Here is an 18,969-nt window from a genome sequence, read left to right as displayed (position 1 = left end):
TAGGTGCTGAGATTTTGACTGACTTGGGGAGGGAGGAGGAGTGGCAGCTATATCTTTGGCTCCAGGTTGCTTGCTCAGCCCCTCTCTCTCCTTAGAGCTTTCAAGCCACCAGTGGGATGCAGCAGATGACATCCACCGCTCACTCATGGTTGACCATGTGACTGAGGTCAGTCAGTGGATGGTGGGAGTTAAAAGATTAATTGCGGTAAAGAGGAGTCTGTTTTCAGAGGAGGAGGCCAATGAAGAGAAATCCATAGCCACAGCTGAGCAGAACCAAACTGTACCAGGTGTCCAGCACGACCTGTGATCCTGTGGGTTCCCCAGACTCATCTCACACCACCTCCTGTGCCTTGGCATGGGAGGTTTCTCTAACTTGACTTCTTTGTACCACTGGGGAGATGGTCTGCCCATGGGGAACTCTGGTCTGACCCATCTCTGGGGGAAGAAGTCCCACCTGGACCACCACGAAGTTGCTTGTTACCATACCATATGCATTTCAATAAAAACATCTCAATATAGTGGGCCCTGGGTAGGAGAGATGAGCCCTTCCTATGTTCCCTCTGGTGTCCTTGACTACTCTGCTCCTTGTTTTCCTCTATTCATCATGAATGGCCTTGCTAAGCATGAGTAGATTATCACCTGCCACTTTCCCCCAAATTACATGGAAACATCCCTTTCTGGGCTGAGTCATCTATGTTTGGATGACTTTGTTTCAACATGGAAACAGAGGCTCAAATAGCATGGGGAGTTTTTTTTCTCTCAAAAGGAGTAGACTGCTTATTTGCATTGCATCACCCTTGACATATGCAAGTGCTACAGAGATTATAACATAGCTATATAAATTGAAGGTGAAAAAGACCAGATTGCTGCAATATGGGAACATGATTTTTCCCATGGGGGCAGGGGAGGGGGAGCAGGATTATGACTCTTTATCTGACTCACCAAATAAGCTGCTGCCTCGGTTTGGGCCCTAAGGTCTTCTAACACTTTGAGGACAACAGAACCAGGTGGAAGGGGCCAGGAGGTTCACATCATGCTGTGAGAAGGGAGAGTACAGGTTTTCAGTGTTGGAATAAGGCTGGTATTTACAGGTGGGAGGCAGAAAAGGCATGGGGAAAGACCAAAGAAAGCTGTAGGCTGGGGCAGTGCCTCTTGTTTCCTGCTTTGAAACAACTAGGGAGGGACTGCTAGAGAGGCTGATTGCGGCAATGGTGCTTTCTGGAAAGGCTGGAACTGCCCTTGGCAGGGGTCAGGCTATTGCTGTTAATGGTTTGGCAGCTCCTATGGCCTGTCCCCAAAGCCTGCCTCAGGGTCTAATTGCTGCTGAAAGTGAGCCCAGAGGGAGCTAGGAAGGGACCTGGGACCTCTGATCCTAACCAGGTTTGCTGGGGCCCTTACATTATGGCTGAGCTGGGGAGAGCAACATTGAGGAGAACACTGGAGCCAAGGCATTTCTTTGAATGTTTACTAAGCAGTCAGAAAGTGACATTCTCCATTCCCCTGGCCCAGCCTCAGCTGGAGCCCAGTGCCAGGGGTTAGGAGGAGTGCCTACAGACCAAAGAGAAAGTAGAGCTAAGGGCTTGGCAAGTTGCCCACTCCTATCCCTGGTCTAGCTGCCTCAGACCCAACATGGAGGCCCAGAACCAACAGATCACCCCCTTCTAGATTAGATGAGGCCAGCAGGCCTTTGGATACCCTAGAGAAAGGAGGTAGCGGCAGCAGCGTGACGGATTCCTCTCATTCCACACGTCGTCATCTGCACGGGATTAGATGTCCATTTCAAACTGTGCATCATCTGGGGAGAGAAAGGGCGGGAGGACTGGTTGCTGGGCTGGGAGTCTACAGCCTCAGTTGTTAGTTCAGACAGCCCCCTCAGAACTGACCCCCGCCCCCAATCTACATAATGGGGCTTTTGGCTTCAAAGCCATATTAAAATTTTAGGTCCTGCTTTCCTTACCGGGTATCTCTTCCTCTGTCTCCTTCTGCTCCGTCAGCTCCTCTAGCTTGGGGGGTGGGGCTGTTGGAGGAGCTGTGACACCGGGAATCTGAGGGAGGCAGCAGGGAGGCGTCCGGGCAGTGGGTGAGTTCTTGCACTCCAGCAGGAACTTTCGGTCGTAGATGATCCTGGTGCCTGTCAAGGGGTAGGGGCTAGGTAAGAGGCAGGAGCTTGGGTACAAAGCTATTTGGGACCCCAGACACAGGTCTTTTAAGGGCCAAGGGGTCACATCTTTCCTTTTCTTAAGGGCTACTGCTCTGCAGCCCAGTCAGGATCTCAGCTGACTAGCCCTCACAGCACTTGAAGGCTTCTGGCCCAGCCTAACCAAGATGTGTCTGAGCACCATAGAGCAAGTGGTGCATCCCAGCTGGTCTAGGCAGGGGCTTTTGGTTTAGGGGAGCTCCAGGAGCACCACCAGACTTGGAGCTCAAGAACTTCTGGAGGTTCCTGTCCTCTGCTGGCTCTGAACTTCACCTATTTGGTTCAAAAGGTAGGGCCTAGCCCTTCAGCCTCAGTTGGATGAGGAAGCCAAAGAACAGATGTGAAGGCTAGTGCTGCCACCTGGGCTCAGTAATGGAGGGGCAGTGCTCCTCCTGTGAAACCCACGAACAGGCTCTTCTCATCCTGACCCCTCCTAAGTCCTGTCAGGCTCACCTCAGCCCGGAGGCCTTGGCCCCTGCCATGTCCTCACAAGGCCCTATCCTCTTCTCATTCCTCCCCTTTGCCTGCATGGCAGGAATCCAAGAGTGGGTATGATTCCAGGCTGCTTCACCAATCATCCACTAGGCAAGCCAGCCAGCGCAGCGGCCTAAAGCCCCTGCCCCCGACTGCCCCCACCTCTAGCCCCTGATCCCCACCACTTGCAGCTCTGCAAAACCCAGTTGCTTTCTGCTGAGGCCACACAGCCGAGGGGCCAAAGCTCCTGCTCTAGCTCCCAGGTGGCAATACTGGCAGGGGTAGGTGAACAAGGAGCCCAGAACCCAGGCCACAGTGATGATATCTGCCCAGAGTCACCCGGAAAACAGGCACAAGGCCATGTTGCATCACTTTGAGGTTTTAGGGAACCGAGCTTAGGTTCCAAGAACCCACCCCGCCGAAAGCTAAAACCTGCAAGGGGGCATGCAGACAACTCCAAGCCCGTACCTCCCCGCCCATGTCCCGCGACAAGCACACGCAGGCCTGCCTGCTGCCTCTCGACCCTGGCCCGGCCCTCTGACCTCCGGGGGTAGTGGCGTATAGCGTGCCCCCCGGCGTGCTGCTGTAGCAGTCGGGCAGTCCTTCCCTGCCCCCAGGAATCGGGCAGCTGGTGGATGAGGACATAGAGAACGGAAAGAGCAGGAAGGCAGCGGCTGGTGCTGAGAACGCAGAGCGGAGTCTGTGGCGGACTCTACCACGTGCGGCCGCAGCCACAACACCGGGACGACGTCACGCTGGGGGCGGGCCGGCTGTCACTCAACCCGAAGATCCCGCCCTACCCTCGCGGGAGCAAGCCCCAAACTCAGCGAAAGTTGGAGCATGTCCCGGGACCCGCAGTGGCCTCCCGTTCCTCCTGGCCCCAAATAGGCCGGACTGCTTTTGCCTATGAGCGCTCCAAAAACTCAGTCATTTACTATTTACTGTTTCCAGCGGGTGCTGGGAACGCGTGAGGTATGGCACACGTTTTTTGCTTGTATTCATCCATTCCTCTTAACAGTTGGATAGTAAGACACTATTATTAGTTACAGTTACAAGTGAGGACACCAAAGCCCAGAGAGGTTAGGTCAAGGTTGGAAGTCACGGATATTGTATTAGGAGCGGGAGCTGGGATTCATACTTGAGTGTGTCTGATTCAAGTGTGTGCCCCTAAGCACAGCTATTATGCCCCCCCATTAATCAGTTTCAGTACAGGGTTAAAGTGTCTTGATGGCCTGGTGCACAGACATTAGTTGAGGAATAAGTGGGCTGATTAAAGGATGAATAAAGGTTGCAAGATACTATAGGCCTGTTCTTTGATCTCTGCCACAGCTAACCTTAGTTCAGTTCTATCTCTCAGTTGTATCAGACTCTTTGCGATCCCTTGGACTGCAGCACGCCAGGCCTTCCTGTCCATCACCAACTCTCAGGGTCTACTTAAACTTATGTCCATTGAGTGGGTGATGCCATCCAACCATCTCATTCTCCGTCATCCCCTTCTCCTGCCTTTAATCTTTTCTAGCTAACTTCACAACCTCAGAAAACTAAAGAAGGGCTGGGGGGCTGGAGAGGAGGGCTTGGTTTTTTAGCCCTCTGGCAAGATAGTGTGGCCTTTTTTTTTTTTTTGCCAAGTCTCCAAGCATGTAGGATCTTAGTTCCTCAATCAGGGATGGTATCCAAGCTCCCTGTGCTTCAGGAAGCACTGAAGTGTGGAGTCTTAACCACTGACCCAAGAATGGCCTTTAAAAAGATTTTTTGATGTAGGCACGGTGATATGAAAGGAGGCAAGAGAGAGATGGTGAGAGAGTAAACACTAAGTCGAGTACATTAAAAATCTCAACTTGATCTAGTTGTTTGCTGTTTGGCTTCCTCAAAATCAGTATACCCTTCACCAGTGTCTCCCTTCTTCTCCAGCCACCTGATTTCATGCATTTATCAGTATTACTTCAGCTCTGGCTTCACCAAATTTTCCTTCAGCTCTGATTTCTTTACTTATTTAAAAAAAAAAAAATGGTATTTTACAAGTCATTGCTTCTCAAATTTTACTGTACACATAAACCACCCGGAGATCTTATTAAAATGAAAATTCTGATACAGTAATTAGAACTTGAAATTCTAGGCTTTTAATAAAATCCCAGGTGATACAGACCCTTAGGTTTGCATGTCCTTAGAATCACACTTTAGGTAGCAAGGATATGTATGTTCACATACATATTGTTCCAAAAAGGCTTTTGAGCTTCTTATAAAGTGGTATATGCCTGAAAGAAGTGTTTTAACAATAAGTGTTGGAGCATAAAGCTTGGGGTCAGATTGTGAGGAACTGTCTATGACAACTCAACTTTTAAGCAAGGTAAGCAGTCTAATGAGGGGAGTGAGAGATGGGATGGAGGATAGTGAGACTGAAGATGAAGACTCCAGCCTAGTGAAATGGGGTGGGCAAGAAGACAGTGGCTGCGAGGATGGCGAGAAGTGAAGGGGATCCAGATATACAGAGGAGTAAGGATAACATGATTGACTTAAGGGTAGGGTGGGAAGGAGATAAGCTAGGATAATTCCCAGTCTTTTGACTTGAGAGTCTTGTTAGTTTATAGTACCAACTAATATAATAAGGAAAACAAGGGGAGGGGCATATGTTATATTGGGGAGTATATAATGTGTGTGGAATGTTCAGATGGAAAACACTGGAGAATGTTAAATAAGGAGCCAGATGTACAGATCTGAAGCTACAGAGGGAGAACTCTGGGCTAGTGATTCAGATTTGGGTGGAGTAAAATCTAAGGCTGTGGGATGAGATTCCTCGGGGAGAAGATACACCAAAAGAAGAGACCTGGGCACATAAACATTTCTTTAAGGGGTAGTAGAGGAAGAGGATTTCACCAAAGGAGATTGGGAAAGATGAGTGAGAGCAGGAGAACTAGGAGACAAGTGTCAAAGTTTGTTAAGAAGGACCAGTATGGAAGTGAGGTCTCCCATCTATTAATCTCTTCTATAGAACAGCAGCAGCAGTTACAACTACTATAAGACTACCACCAGAAGCTTACTTTTCTTGAGACACTGTGTGCTACAAGGGTTGGGGAACTAGAGAATAGGTAGTTGGGTTTTAGAGAGAAATCCAGATCTGTCATGCATTCAACCTGCATGAAGGACCAAGAAAGAGTTTAAATCAGAGGGTTTTGTCAACACTTATTGACCATTAGAGTACAGGAGCTTTAAAAAGAAAAACAACTTAAACTCAGAGATCTGATTACACCTGTAGGGAAATACCAGGTCTCTGCCACCAGGCAAATTACTTTGAACTAACATCAGTATCATTAAAATAAGACAGGAAGAGATGAAAAGCAATCACAAAATAGGTTTGCAATCTCATCATTAGATTTACAATCTTGTTTTCCAAATTAGGTCTTCAAGCTCAGGCTCCTGCCTTTATTGGATGTGGTCTTAACATACAAGTTTTGGATAATCAACCACTTCCTACAGGAGAGAGTGAAGGCAAAGTAACCTGTCAATAACATTGACACATGGTGACAAATCTTTGAGCATGAATAGAAAATGCAGCATTATTAGAGTCCCTCACCCCAGGACAGGGTCCACTGGGAAGATGTCACAACCAGCCACATTTCTTGGTAGAAGAGCTCCAGGACTAGTTAAAGAACAAGATGTTCAGAAGCTGTTATCATACAGTTTGTTTGCCTCTTCCTAGGTTTACAATGTGGTATAAAGGTCTTAAAACAGTGGGACAGAACCATGTATACTAAATACTCCTCCCTGTCTGACGTGAAACTCTAATATGATCAGCCTTTCCCCTTCTAAAAGCCACCTCAAACTAAGGATGGTACCTCCTATACTAATTTTGAGGTTGGGAAGACTTGGTCAGAATTTACAAGATGGAAACTATAGTTCCAGGTCCTGAGATCTCTTACCTCTGGTTAGGAGAGGCCACCATTGGCTGTCCAACTCTCTTCTTCGGTCTGGTTAGCTGAGGTGATGAAATTTCCCCTTTGAGAGCAGGGACTGAAGGAAGCAGACTGGCCTATAAAAGGGCAAGTCAGCACACTGTAGCCATAATAGGTTTAAAGGGTCTTAAAAACATCAATACTGTTATTGGTGGTGGTATTTTATTTTATAGAACACTACTTGAAATAAGTAGGTTCAGAAACCTTGATGATAGTTTTTATTTCTTGAATGAGCTCTTATTCATAGGGTTTGATCTATGCCTCAGCAGGATGTTCCTCTTTTCTTTTGTTTCAGCAGGATGTTTCTTAATGACTTGAAGGCTCACTAGGCTCACTATGGGTGTGCAAGGTTTTCTTCTGCCTCCAATAAATCCCCAAAATCAATAATGGCTCTCACAACAGCAGGCTTTTGATTCCAAATGGTAGGGGCTCTTAAACCTCAGCCATGTATCAGCTTCTAGCAGTTCTATACCACATATTCTCATTCATGAGACAAGTAAATCTGTTAGGACTAGGAGACCCTTTTGAGTTCAGTTATACTAAATTTCATTTTCAGATGAGGAAAGTGAAGCCCAGAGATGAGAAATGACTTGCCTAAGGTCACACAGTATTGAGTAGCAGAAATGAAAAGAGAACTTAGTTTTCTGACACTTGTTCCACTCTACCCGTTCTGCCTCCCCGCAAATCCCTTGTATATTTGAAAGTAATTAAGTTCTTACCTGAGCTAGATTTAATCCAAGGTTCAGGTTGGTAAAATAGCAGTAAAGTAATGCCAGGAAGAGGCAAGACAGAGGAAGAAGAGATTATAGCAGGCAAAATGTAGTGGGGAGTAGGCTACTTGGATTCAAATAGAAAAGAAGGCAGTACAGATAAGAGGGCAGGAAGAAGGGTATCCTAAATAACTGCTACAAACTGCACAGCTGCTATTTGTTCCTAATCCTCCTAGGGGTTTCTCATAATTGTATCCTCTTCTTATGGGTTTTAGTTCCTGACCTGTAATTAAGTTTCTCATTCTGTTGTCCTCAGGGTGTAGAAGATATTGGAAGAGCTCTTCCAAAAATTCAAATGTACTTTAATTAGTTAAGACAGACCACCACTTAATTTTTGTCCCACTGAATAATTTACTTAATATTATCTCTCACTATACGTTTCATCAAGAATAGTTCCATTCATTTCACTAATATTAGGTGATGTTTTCTTTTGGTTTGTTTGTTATTAGTGATAACTGGAAATAGTAAGATATGTAGGTGATCCTAGGGGTCCTTTGTTCCCCTCAAGGTGAGGTCTCTTGAGACTACCTGATGTGGTTATTAAGCACTACAAAGGCAATAGCTTCAACACCAGTGATAATTTCTAAATCCAATAAAAATAGAAAATAAGAAATCTTTCATATGCAATATGATATAGAAGACAAAAGAACCAGGTATGTCTAAGATAGAACAAACATGGTGTGTTTCATCTAGTGGTGGCTCTAGGAGAAGGGCAGAGAAAATCAGTAACTCCTGTTGGTATGAGAGTAGAAAAATGTTTCTGGTATGGCTGCGCTCCTAGTTACTATTTTTCTGTGCAACCTTCTTTGCCTTAAAGTGTGTTCTGGCTTCTCTATCAGTCTCCAACATTTTGTTTTATTTTTTAGATTGCTTTTATCTAAGACCAAGTAATTCAACCACATTACAACATGAACAAGTTGATGACTGTTCTTTTCATTGGGATATTTTTTCTCTATTGCATCAAATTCTTGGCATAGCCTATAGTTTGGCCAAAGCAATCCATTCCAGGGTTCCTGAGTTTAGCTCGTTCACCATATTGGCTCTTCATGAAACTAAGCTCAGAATTAGTCACATATTTATAAACATTCAGCTGATCTGACAATATAACAGAATTATATGAGTCACCCCACCCCCTCCTATGTCCCAACTCAAAACTTAAACACCTATAACCAAAATAAATCTTTAGATTAAAAAATCAGGAAGCACAAAAGGAATCTGAAAGGTGATCTGGGTATCTTAAGTTTGTTCAGTGTCATCTGACTGAAATCCTATTGTTCTTATTAACATACTCATGATCCACAAAGAGCTAAACCTTTTAATGGCCTATCTGCTAAAATCAGATAGGATACAGGGGCTCGAAACATAAACAAGGAATGTTTAAGAGTTAAGTATGCAACTTATTCTAGAAGTGGTTTTGCAAGGCAATCTAAGAATGGACTCTAAAGTGTAAAATGTGAGAAGCCTATTACAAATATAGTATTAACAACCTGGTTCAATATGATTGTGGATTGGGCAGTACCTGCATGACCACTGAAAGGATCACACCCCACTTCTAAACACTGTTCATCTTTTTATTGAATATTCTGGTAAATATTTCACATTAATACAGGCTACATTAAGTAGAGCCACTATATGACAAGAAATTTACTCAACTTTTTCCTTTTAAGTATGTAAACAATTGTACATGTATTTACCACCCTAAAAGGTTGAAATATGTAATCATCTAATTCTTTTCTGCATACAAGTAGCATTCAGTATGTTTAGCCCAAAGCACTAATTTCAAAATGGCTAAACTAACCAGAGAACATAATCAGGTGGTTAGGAAATCAATTTGTTCTTATACAATGGGCAATCAAATTTCCATTGCTAAAGCCTCAGAGAAAATTTCTTAGGCACATTAAAAAAAAATCCCCAGGGTTCTTCCAAGGTCAAAATTTCTCAAACAAGGCTAAAGAGTAAGACCTTCTAACTTAGTTGACATATTTGAGATGCATGTTTCCAATATGAGGTGCCCACGTGCCAGGCCAAATCTGAAAAGGGGGAGGAAAAATTGGAATTTCTAATTAGGAATCTTTAGACATTTACAAAACGAATATATAAATGCAATGGCAATTCACTGTTTCTGCCTAGAAAGAATACAGTACATGAAACAAAATGTTAAGTAGCATCATTTTGATATTGAAAAACTTAATTCAGATCAAAGTGGTAAGATGTCTTGACTTTTGATATTCAGAACTTGTTATTACCCAAAGAATTAAAAGGATGACATGATAAATCTGAAAAATAAAAGAGCATTAAGTTCATTTTACCTGCTGGGCATCAGTGCATTCAGTTGAATTTTGAATAACTTTTATCATAGGGTTCCAAGAAGGATCTGGGTTGTGAAGTCCATTAAACAGAGGGCCTCCTGGAACATCAGCAAGCTGAGGATGGGAGGGTATTATGGTGCCTCCATACATGGAAATTGGTAGACCCTAAAACAGCAGAAAGGTGTAATCATGAAGTGACTATAAATGATGATTCCATAATATCAGCATAGATCTCTCTCATTTTCCTTCATTCAAAGAACTCCAGAGTATGTAGTATGTATAGCACCACTGTACAGTGTTGAGAAACTGAAAGTAGTTATCTACATCAGCAACACTTTTTCAATGACAATAGAGAAAACAACTAAATCAGTGTTGAGAAACTGAAAGTAGTTATCTACATCAGCCACACTTTTTCAATGACAATAGAGAAAACAACTAAATCCAATATTCAATGATTGGGAAATTTCCAATATTTTATGAACATATAATACCCCAACTTTCCCACATTTTAGATTTACTAATAAGCTTGTGCTAAGAAAAGTGAATTCTACACAATAGCTTGCAGCCACAATCTGGCTTTATGGCAGCCTGGAAGCTCTCAGAGCAGACAAGAAAGCAATGGTGAGCTCAGAGCCAGCTTTCCAGAGAGGGAGAGGCCTCCCTTCTCAGCTGTGGCAGCCAGATGCAAAGCAGCAAAAGTCAAATCTTCCAAGTTTGGAAAGAAGATGGCAGCATCTTCAGGATAGTTCGAGGACAAACTAATGTAAACAACATGACCCGCTTCTGAAAACAGATAAAAGATCTGACAAATTCATAGAAACAAACTAGTTATACCAAAAAGGAGAATTATTTCAGTACAAATTACTCCTTAACATGTGACCACATTGGCTGGCAGAGTGTTAAACAAGTTACAATGATGTCTGTCAACTCACTTTAGAAAAATCCACAAAACTGCTTGCCATAGGCTGATGAAAAATGTTAGAGGGGGCTACCATTCCAGAATCATCCCTCTCCATTGGCTGATGCTGAGAGAATGTGCTTGGGTCTGACAATTGTTGATGCATTGGATGGTTCCCTATCACAGACTGTGACCAACCTGATAAGCCTTCTAGAAAAAAGAATTGAATTCAAGAGTTAAGATATTTATCTGGATAAAATAGCAAAACATTACCAATGGAGTTTTTCATACTAAATTTAATCAAAAGCATTCCTTTGATAGCTCAGGACACATTCATAAAAATCTTTGCAATCCAAAAAAATACCAAGTTCCTGTAACTGGATGTAGTCTTCGGAATATCCCACACACTCTACCTTGTCCTGCAAAAGATTAAATGCTCTCTGAAAGAAATCAAATAATTGTCCCACTCTCCAATGAAAAGTTTAAGAGGGAAAGGAAGTATGCTTTGAATTTTTAATTTCTAATCAACTCTGTATTTATTATTTTATATTTATTACTATCATACACATTACATCTATTATTAATATATAACCCCAACAAACATTCCAGACTTTGAGACTAGACTGGGCTCCTCAAAGGTTTAAACAATCCTATAGGTTAAGTGTAGGAATTAAGCTTATTTATTTAGATAAGGAACTAAGTTTAAAAGGCAAAATCTCACACTTTACTCAAGATATCCCTCCAGACAGAGGGCACTGTAACTGTACCTGACATGGCATTGACCCCAAATGACCAGATTCCACTGTGTCCAACAGGAGCGACAAAACCGGTTCCCACAGGGGCTTGTGCGACAGACCCTCCTTGTCGAATCCGGGCTAGTCTCTCTGTTCCAATGGGGGGAGGGATTTTTCGATCCTGACTGGCACTGCCTCCTTTTGGTTGGCCCAATGTTGGTGGGGCAGAAGTGGCTGAAAGAGGTGAAGATGATCCCGAAGAAACAGATGGAATAGGAGAGTCACCTGGTGGCAAAATATTTCTCTATTGTTTTATTACATATAAAAATTCAAATTATAAAAATACGAGAAACCTTGTTGGAAAGATCTATTCCACAACACAGGTTCTGGAAAGAAATTTTTCATTTTGCAAGATCATTCAAATGAAAATATATGAGTTCTATAAACATTATCCTATATTACTAATGCCTGAAGCAAGTATAAAGAGTCTAAAAAAAAACTTTTTTTAATTGAACTGAACAAGGCTAGAAAAGAAGAAGGCCCTATTTATTCTTGCTGGAGTTCTTTTGTCAAAGGACCAATATTCACTGACTACCTCATGATGCTCATTAAAAAAAAAAAATCAAATCCTGTTCACGTCATTTTAGAACTTCATCTGTTCAAAATATTGAAATAAGTAAGTCAGAACGGGGGAATATTTTTACTTATAAATGGCAATACAGTTTCCTCAAATTTAAAATAAACGAGGAATCATACCAAACTGATTAGATATTTAAATAAAACCATTTCACAATACTGTCCTCAAAGCATCTTATAAAACTGCTTCCCTTTTTCTTTTCTGTCTTTTTTTTTTAACTCAAGGCAGATATACTGAATGAGTTAATAACAAATAATGCTTAGATTGCTATAAAGTAACTAAATCCTGAGGTGGTGGTTTGGATACTAAAAGAGGTGACTCTTGATAAAAATGCCATGGTACATCAGAAAATAGAGGATAAAAAAGCTGAACTCAAACCAAGAGGGTAAGCAGCTTCTTCCTCAGTTTCTGTCTTTTCTTTGTACCTCTTTTCTTGATCCAAGTCTCAGTGTAACCTCAAATCTGGCTTGAAAGAATAGCCTGACCCTTCTCAAGTTTTCTATCCTATAAATGACTGATAATTTTGGACATGACTGCAATACAAACCTTGAGTATTTGCATATAACTTAGATTACTTAAAATTACAATATCGTGTTCCCTATAACAAATGACTTAATAACTTATTAGAGGCTCTTTGGGACGATTTCCTCCAGGATTCCTACATGAGTTTGAGGCGCTCGTCCAAGGGTGGGGAGAAAAATGTTGTCTGTTGAAACTAGGGGTCCCAACAGGAGCTGGCCCTTGCAGGAAAACCCGAGTTCCTGGTATGCTGGAAAAACTTGTCAGAGGAGCAGAAGAGGAAGATGGGGAGCTGCCTGATGGGTCAATGGACGGTAATCCTGAAATAAAACAGGTCCAAGACATCAAATTAGCTAAGGCTTTAAAAAATGAAAGTCCAAAGTTTACTTAATTCCTCTTTAAAAAAGAAGAACGCACACAGTTTATTCTGTGGATCACAGCAATAAGAATCCATTTATACCACACTATATGTCCCAAACCCATTTTTTTTTCTTGCAGTCGAGAAGAATACCCCAGGCAACACTAGATATAGAAAGTCCAGTGTTTAGGAATGGCAGTCACCTGGAGTATGTTTCAGATAAATCTCAAAGCCTTCATTGGAGGGGATATGAAATGACAGCATGTTGTGACTAAGTGTTACCTATTACTTGGAAGAATAGCTATTCATCTCTATAACTATAGTCATTTCCTATGCAAGATGAATAACAAAATCTACCAATTTTTTTCTTCCTAACAAGGAGGAAAAGCATACTATTAAACTAAAGATAATTTCAGAACTCCATCTTATAAAAAAAAATCAAAAGTTGAAAACTACATCAAAATTTCTATCAATATCTAGTTTACATAAGTCTGAATTTGATAGTCTTCTCAAATTCCATTGCTTTCTCTTGAGAGTGTAGTAGGAAAAGAGGGCAAGGATCTGGAAAAGGATTATAGGTGCTCATTTCAGGAAAAAGTTGTTAACATCAACATAAAAAATTCAAAACTTCTCAGGCAGGTCTTTAATTCAAAGGCTTTAGTATATTCACTGGGTTGTGCAACCATCACCATAGTCAATTTTAGGACATTTTTGTTCACACTAAAAGAAAATGTATGCATTACCTGTCACTCTCCATCCTCCTTTACCTGATCCATATCTGAACCTTTAAGCAACTACTAATATATTTTTTTCTCTCTAGATTTGCCTATTCTAGAAATTTCATATCAAAAGAATTATACAATATGTGGTCGTTTGTGACTGGCTTCTTTCACTTAGCAAAATGGTTTCAAAGTTTATCTATGTTGTAGCACAAATAACCACTCCATTTCTTTTACTTTATCTGATAATACCGAATATACATTATACTGAGAATAATATCTTTTTATATAGATACACCACATTTTGTTTTCCATTCATCAATTGATGGACATTGGATTGTTTCCACTTTCTGGCTATTATGAATGGTGTTGCTGTGAGCATCTGTATACCAGTTTTTGTGTAGGCATATGTTTTCTCGTGGGTATACCTAGGAGAAGAATTACTGGATCATATGGTAACCCTTTTTAATTTCTTGAGGAACTATTTTTCCAAAGTTGCTGTAACATTTTAAATTTCTGCCAGCAGAGTTCGAAAGTTCCAATTTCTCTACATGCTTTCGTGTCTTTTGAAAGAAGAATGTCAACAAAAGAAACCATCCAGGCAGTTATGAAATGAAGCCAAACTTAATCAATCCTGGACCCTGGAAGGAAGGTCAAGGATTAATGCTTGCTTTAAAAAAAAAATTTTTTTTTTTAATTAGTAATAAGTAATTTTGATGTTACAGACCTGAATAAAAAGGATCCCAAACCTGGTTTACTACCAAATTAGATGGATGATTTCCTTGACTTTCTTTTTTCCAGCCATTCATAATCTGCACATCTTCTGGGATATAGTATTAGAGTGCAAAGAACTCAAACGCTGGAATATGAAAGATCTCAAGCTCAACTCTAGCTAAAGCATCTAAATTCACGTATTAGTTAGTGCCAGTCATGTAAAGGATTAATTTAAAAATTAATTAAATTTTACCACAGTCTGAGCACTGGCAATGAGCTCTTCTTTCATCCTAAGGCCTCTGAAAACTTTATTAGTTTGACCAAAATGAAAAGTTAAAGTAGTACCTATTTATAGAAAAGAAGAAAAAAAGAATCTTGGAGATTAATATTTTGGGCCACGGATGGTCTTATGTAACATTTATTTCTATTTGAGAGACGATATAATAGCTATGTTTTCCTGAAAAGGTAAGTAAATGGAAATGTATCAGATAGAAATGCTAAGGCTATGCCATATTAGTAAACTCACAAACTTTAAACAACTTAGTTTATAATTAATAAAAAGGAAATGGGCTCTGGGAAGTTTACCAACTGGAAAAAAAATGCTAAATAAGTGGCACTATTACTTCTTACCCGCCCCCCCCCCCCCGGCTCCATTCTAGGTCAGCCACAATTTCTAATTTGTCTTTTAGCATTTATTAGAGCAGACTGGACTAAATCAGAGCATAATAGAGCAGACTGGAACACAATTTTGGCCCTTAGACTCTGGAAAATGGATTCTGGTTTTCCAAATATCTCTGAGCCACCACTAGCTTCTTATCTTTCCAAATCTTTCTTATACTGCCTCAGCAGCTAATTTCTAATTTCAGGGAACAAAGAGCTGATTTGAAATTGTTTTTTAAAAATAAGAGCACATACACGATTGGATCTCTTCAAGCAGCTCCATCTACTATAAACAAGATGGGTTAAGACATCATTTAATATTCATTCTGAGTGCCCATGACTGAAAACAAAGAATGTAGATTCTGAATTGTAAACCAACCTTTTTAAATCTAAGAAATGCAAACACTCACTTTGATTTAAAAAATGTCTGTGAATTTGGAATCCTTGAAGCATCCTATGGGTCCCTTTTATGAATATATTATATCAATTCTAGAAAATGAACTGACACAAGGTGTAACTTCCTTGATAACAGGTACAGAGAGATCATAAAAAAGAATATAAAGCAGTTCATATTTGAATGGCCTACCTACAACTAGTTTTTTGTCCACTCAATCAGCAGTCATTAAGGGGTCTTTACTGTTTATGATATACCCTTATTTCTTCATGATCATGCAATAAACATTGTGTATAAAATAAATGCTTTATCATCTTTGGAAGGTTAGATTATGCTGTTAAAGTCCAAAATTGCACAGTCATGATAGTTACAATAACTTACCAACTGGACTAGTAGAAACTCGCTGGGAAGGTGATCTGAAGCCAGGGGCCTTGGAATTGTCAGGGTGCACGTTCTCCAAGTGTCCAAGTACAGAGCTACCCAGAAACGCTGACTGAACAGTGAAAGAGGCATCTGCAGCAACTCGTGAGGACAGAGGACCATCTCCCCATCCCTGGTTAGCTGGTACCTGACTGCTATCAAAAAGACTACTGAAGTGATTGAAAAGCGTGGCCGGGCCAAACGTAGGTGGCAAAGATTTATTTGCTGGGTTAATGTGCATCTGAGAACCATTCATAATGTTCATGGCTGAAGAAAGCTGCACTGTAGCTGGTGGGCCTTGAGGTGGTGTTAAAGGAACTGGATTTGTAACAAAAATGGACTGGGGATCCTGGTGTATAGTTGCATTTGGTACCACTGAGTAGAAAGAACCTCTGGGTTGCAATCGATGAGAAACTCGAGGTGCTGGTACAGCTAACTGAGGTAAATTACTGGTATCCTGATTATCAGCAGCAACCAATCTAGGTGATGCCAAAGTCAATGGAGCAGGTTCTGAATTAGATGCAAAAGGCATTGACATAGGACTTAAATCAGACACACTGGATGGCTGTGCTTCCTCCTGTGTGTTATTGGACGGAGGAGTGGGACTACCAGATGGGTGAGTTTCTGGAGCTCCTGGGGTGTTGCTGGCAGAGCTACTGCAGCTGTTGGCAGTTGAAGAGGGGGGACACAGGTTTGCTGTGGACTGGTCCTGTATGGACACTTTTTCTTTGGGGGCGGGCATGGCAGAGAAAGACTCCATCTTTTGTGAAGAAAGCTGTGCTTGAGAAGTACTTGCAGGCAGAAATGTGGTGGGAACTTGCCCACTAGTGATAGGTGCAGAGGAGACTGAAGGCAGGGAACTACAAGTGCTTGTCATAGAAGAAATCACTGTTGCTGGAGGGCTTGTCTTAGGCACACAGGCAAACAGCTGCTTTCTGACTGATGAAGGAGTCCGGGTATTAGTCACACATAGTTGCTGACTGGCAGCAACTACAGAAGAGACAGTGATAGGGCAACTGGCAGTAGCTAGTCCAGTAGACTCTGAGGGCAGAACAGTTCCATTCTGGTTAGGTAGACGGCCTGTATTATTATGCTTTGGAGAGCTGTTTGTGTTGCCAGGATTCACAGGTCTCACCGGGAATGGTCCCCAAGTGTTAGGAGAGGGTGAAAAGGTTCCTCCAAACTGGGCCATGGGTAAGCGAGGATGCCGAATCTGTTGCATAGTTTGAGCAGCCAACAGGGCAAAATGCGGGTGGGGATAAGCTAAGGGGAGAGAAACTGGGAAAGAAGAACGTACATTTGCTGGAACGTTCTTATTAAGTTTATTAGCGGGCTGGAACGTGGATATTGTTGTTGCCTGTGATGTTACAAGACTTGGAGCACCCAAGGGAAATGCATTTTTACTGGAAGCTGCTGTGGTGCCTACTCCAGATGAGAAGTTTGCATGAATGGCTTTGGTGCTGGCAGGTGTTCTGATATGGTTTTTAGGAATCAAGTCTTCCAGTTCCTTAGCAGGATCTTGAATAAGTGCATTAATAAGTTGAACTGCATATCTTGTTGATTCTGTACCACCCCTGGGGAGAAAACAAACAAAAAACAAGATCAAAATCATAAAAAACTAGGTAATCTTTACCACAAAATAAAATTCTGATTGTACCATGGCTAACAAAAATGTGCTTCTAATACAGTTTAACTTCCTCACAGAACTAACTAACTATATATACACACACACACATATATATTTCACAATTACCTAATTGTGATCATTCTCTCGCCATTCTTATCTTTTTGTTTATCCACATCAATGTGGGCACCAGTAACATCTTGAATTGCAGTGATGTTGCATCCTCCTCTTCCCATTATTCTGGAAACCACTGAGGCTGGAACAGATAATTTCTTTGACCTATAAAAGGAAGACCACACACATGAGCATATGAAATCAAAATGTTTATTAAAAAAGCATGTCTCAAAAAAAAAAAAAAAAGAAACATGTCTCAGTAAGTATGTTCATGAACATCTGGAGAATACTATTTATCAAACCTTAAAGAGGAAGTTATTAGGAGCTTTTATTTAGAAACTGACCTCTTATTATATTGAATTTAACACATTGCCATTTGAAAAAATTATACTTAAAGTCACTCATGATCTCAGCATTCAAACTATCACATGTTAACTGAATGACAATGATCATATATATTGATACTTTCAAAATTAAAATAATGCATACCACATTGTTAAACTCTATATGAAAATGAATACAGGCAGGTTATCAGTTTCAACGACTTTACTAAGCAATAAGCCTTGGAGTTGAATTACATAAAAAGCAATTCACAAGTGTGTGAATTCCACTTGTGTGAGGCAAGTGGAATTAGAACACCAGAGGCTGACACTGGGATCTGACAAGATGGCCTGGCTCTCTTGCAGGATTACTATGGAAACCCAGTGTTTGCTGGCAGAACCAAATGAAAGCAACATCCATTATTTTCATGTGGTCACTGCTGGCTGTCAAGATTCCCCCCTTGAAGATTCCACCCTCAAGCTTTGAACTATACCTTCCAGAAGAATAACCAATTGCAGACTCTAAAATACATTTCATGATCAAAATTTAATATGCTAATGTAGACAAATTGGGAAGACTATATTTAGACATTTTGAAAGTTAAGAGCATAGACTAGGCCATAAATAATATAATACTTAAATCAATCTAATTATTAAGTGCACATCATTTCTCCTGTTCTGCCAAGACTTCTTCCTTTTCTGTTTGCTTCTAATGGACATAAAGTCTTAGAAAAATTATACAATAAAACCTCAGACATCTTAGTCCTTTGGTGATTAAGTGCACACAAGTAAATCTGTGTCTTGTCCTAATTTTCTGTTGTAAAGCATGAGCAGAGGCTTGAGATACCTTCTGGATTGTGTGAAACATTTTAAAGTACTGGTCCCTCTCTGTTTTTATTCATCACAGTTTATGTATAAAACAGTGTGAATAAAAGGAGTTGTCAAGTTAGCTGTAGGGTGTTGCTATTTGTCTTTATTTTTTTGAGGGAGAAGGAAGTTTTAATTTTATGAGCTCTTTCCCCACCTTTTATGGTGATCTAACTGCATTAGTTAAAAGCAGACAACGGTTCTTTAGCGAACTCTAACATTATTTAAATACTGTAGATGAACAAACTTGTCTGACTCAAAATGGGACCATTAAACAAATATCATAGCCCT

General features: G+C 41.0%; 3 protein-coding genes across 6 annotated transcripts in view; 1 reads left to right on the top strand and 2 right to left on the bottom strand.

The window, feature by feature from the left end:
- Positions 1-18,969, top strand: part of SRA1 (steroid receptor RNA activator 1) — a 24,001-nt gene extending 5,032 nt beyond the window's left edge. The window contains exon 5 of one of the 2 annotated variants that reach the window (XM_065918702.1): positions 18,178-18,969. In XM_065918702.1, coding sequence (XP_065774774.1) covers positions 18,178-18,320 — 143 coding nt within the window. In that variant the 3' untranslated portion in view covers positions 18,321-18,969. Of the gene's footprint in view, positions 1-95; positions 557-18,177 lie in introns of those variants that run through there. The other variant, XM_065918701.1, reaches the window with a different exon arrangement.
- Positions 836-3,454, bottom strand: EIF4EBP3 (eukaryotic translation initiation factor 4E binding protein 3). Of its 2 annotated transcripts, XR_010660912.1 has the most exons (4): positions 3,214-3,454; positions 1,958-2,131; positions 1,696-1,795; positions 836-1,036 (listed from the first exon to the last, which is right to left on the bottom strand). XR_010660912.1 is itself a non-coding variant. In XM_065918704.1 (3 exons), exons 1-3 carry the CDS (start codon positions 3,314-3,316, stop codon positions 1,767-1,769), a joined length of 306 nt encoding a protein of 101 aa, XP_065774776.1. In that variant the 5' UTR covers positions 3,317-3,454; the 3' UTR covers positions 1,443-1,766. The 2 variants fall into 2 exon arrangements, 1 of the variants encoding a protein (XP_065774776.1); XM_065918704.1 differs by lacking the exon at positions 836-1,036 and having other exon boundaries at positions 1,443-1,795.
- ANKHD1 (ankyrin repeat and KH domain containing 1) overlaps positions 8,761-18,969 on the bottom strand; it is a 105,662-nt gene continuing 95,453 nt past the window's right edge. The window contains exons 29-35 of one of the 2 annotated variants that reach the window (XM_065918694.1): positions 17,507-17,656; positions 15,715-17,327; positions 12,632-12,808; positions 11,366-11,617; positions 10,633-10,808; positions 9,701-9,865; positions 8,761-9,421 (exon numbers count right to left, since the gene is read on the bottom strand). In XM_065918694.1, coding sequence (XP_065774766.1) covers positions 9,362-9,421; positions 9,701-9,865; positions 10,633-10,808; positions 11,366-11,617; positions 12,632-12,808; positions 15,715-17,327; positions 17,507-17,656 — 2,593 coding nt within the window. In that variant the 3' untranslated portion in view covers positions 8,761-9,361. The remainder of the gene's footprint in view (positions 9,422-9,700; positions 9,866-10,632; positions 10,809-11,365; positions 11,618-12,631; positions 12,809-15,714; positions 17,328-17,506; positions 17,657-18,969) is intronic. The other variant, XM_065918695.1, reaches the window with a different exon arrangement.

This window comes from Muntiacus reevesi, chromosome 1 (assembly GCF_963930625.1).
Source record: "Muntiacus reevesi chromosome 1, mMunRee1.1, whole genome shotgun sequence".
NCBI lineage: Eukaryota > Metazoa > Chordata > Mammalia > Artiodactyla > Cervidae > Muntiacus > Muntiacus reevesi.
Note: the sequence above shows the minus strand (reverse complement) of the source record. Positions and strands in the feature narration are given on the sequence as shown.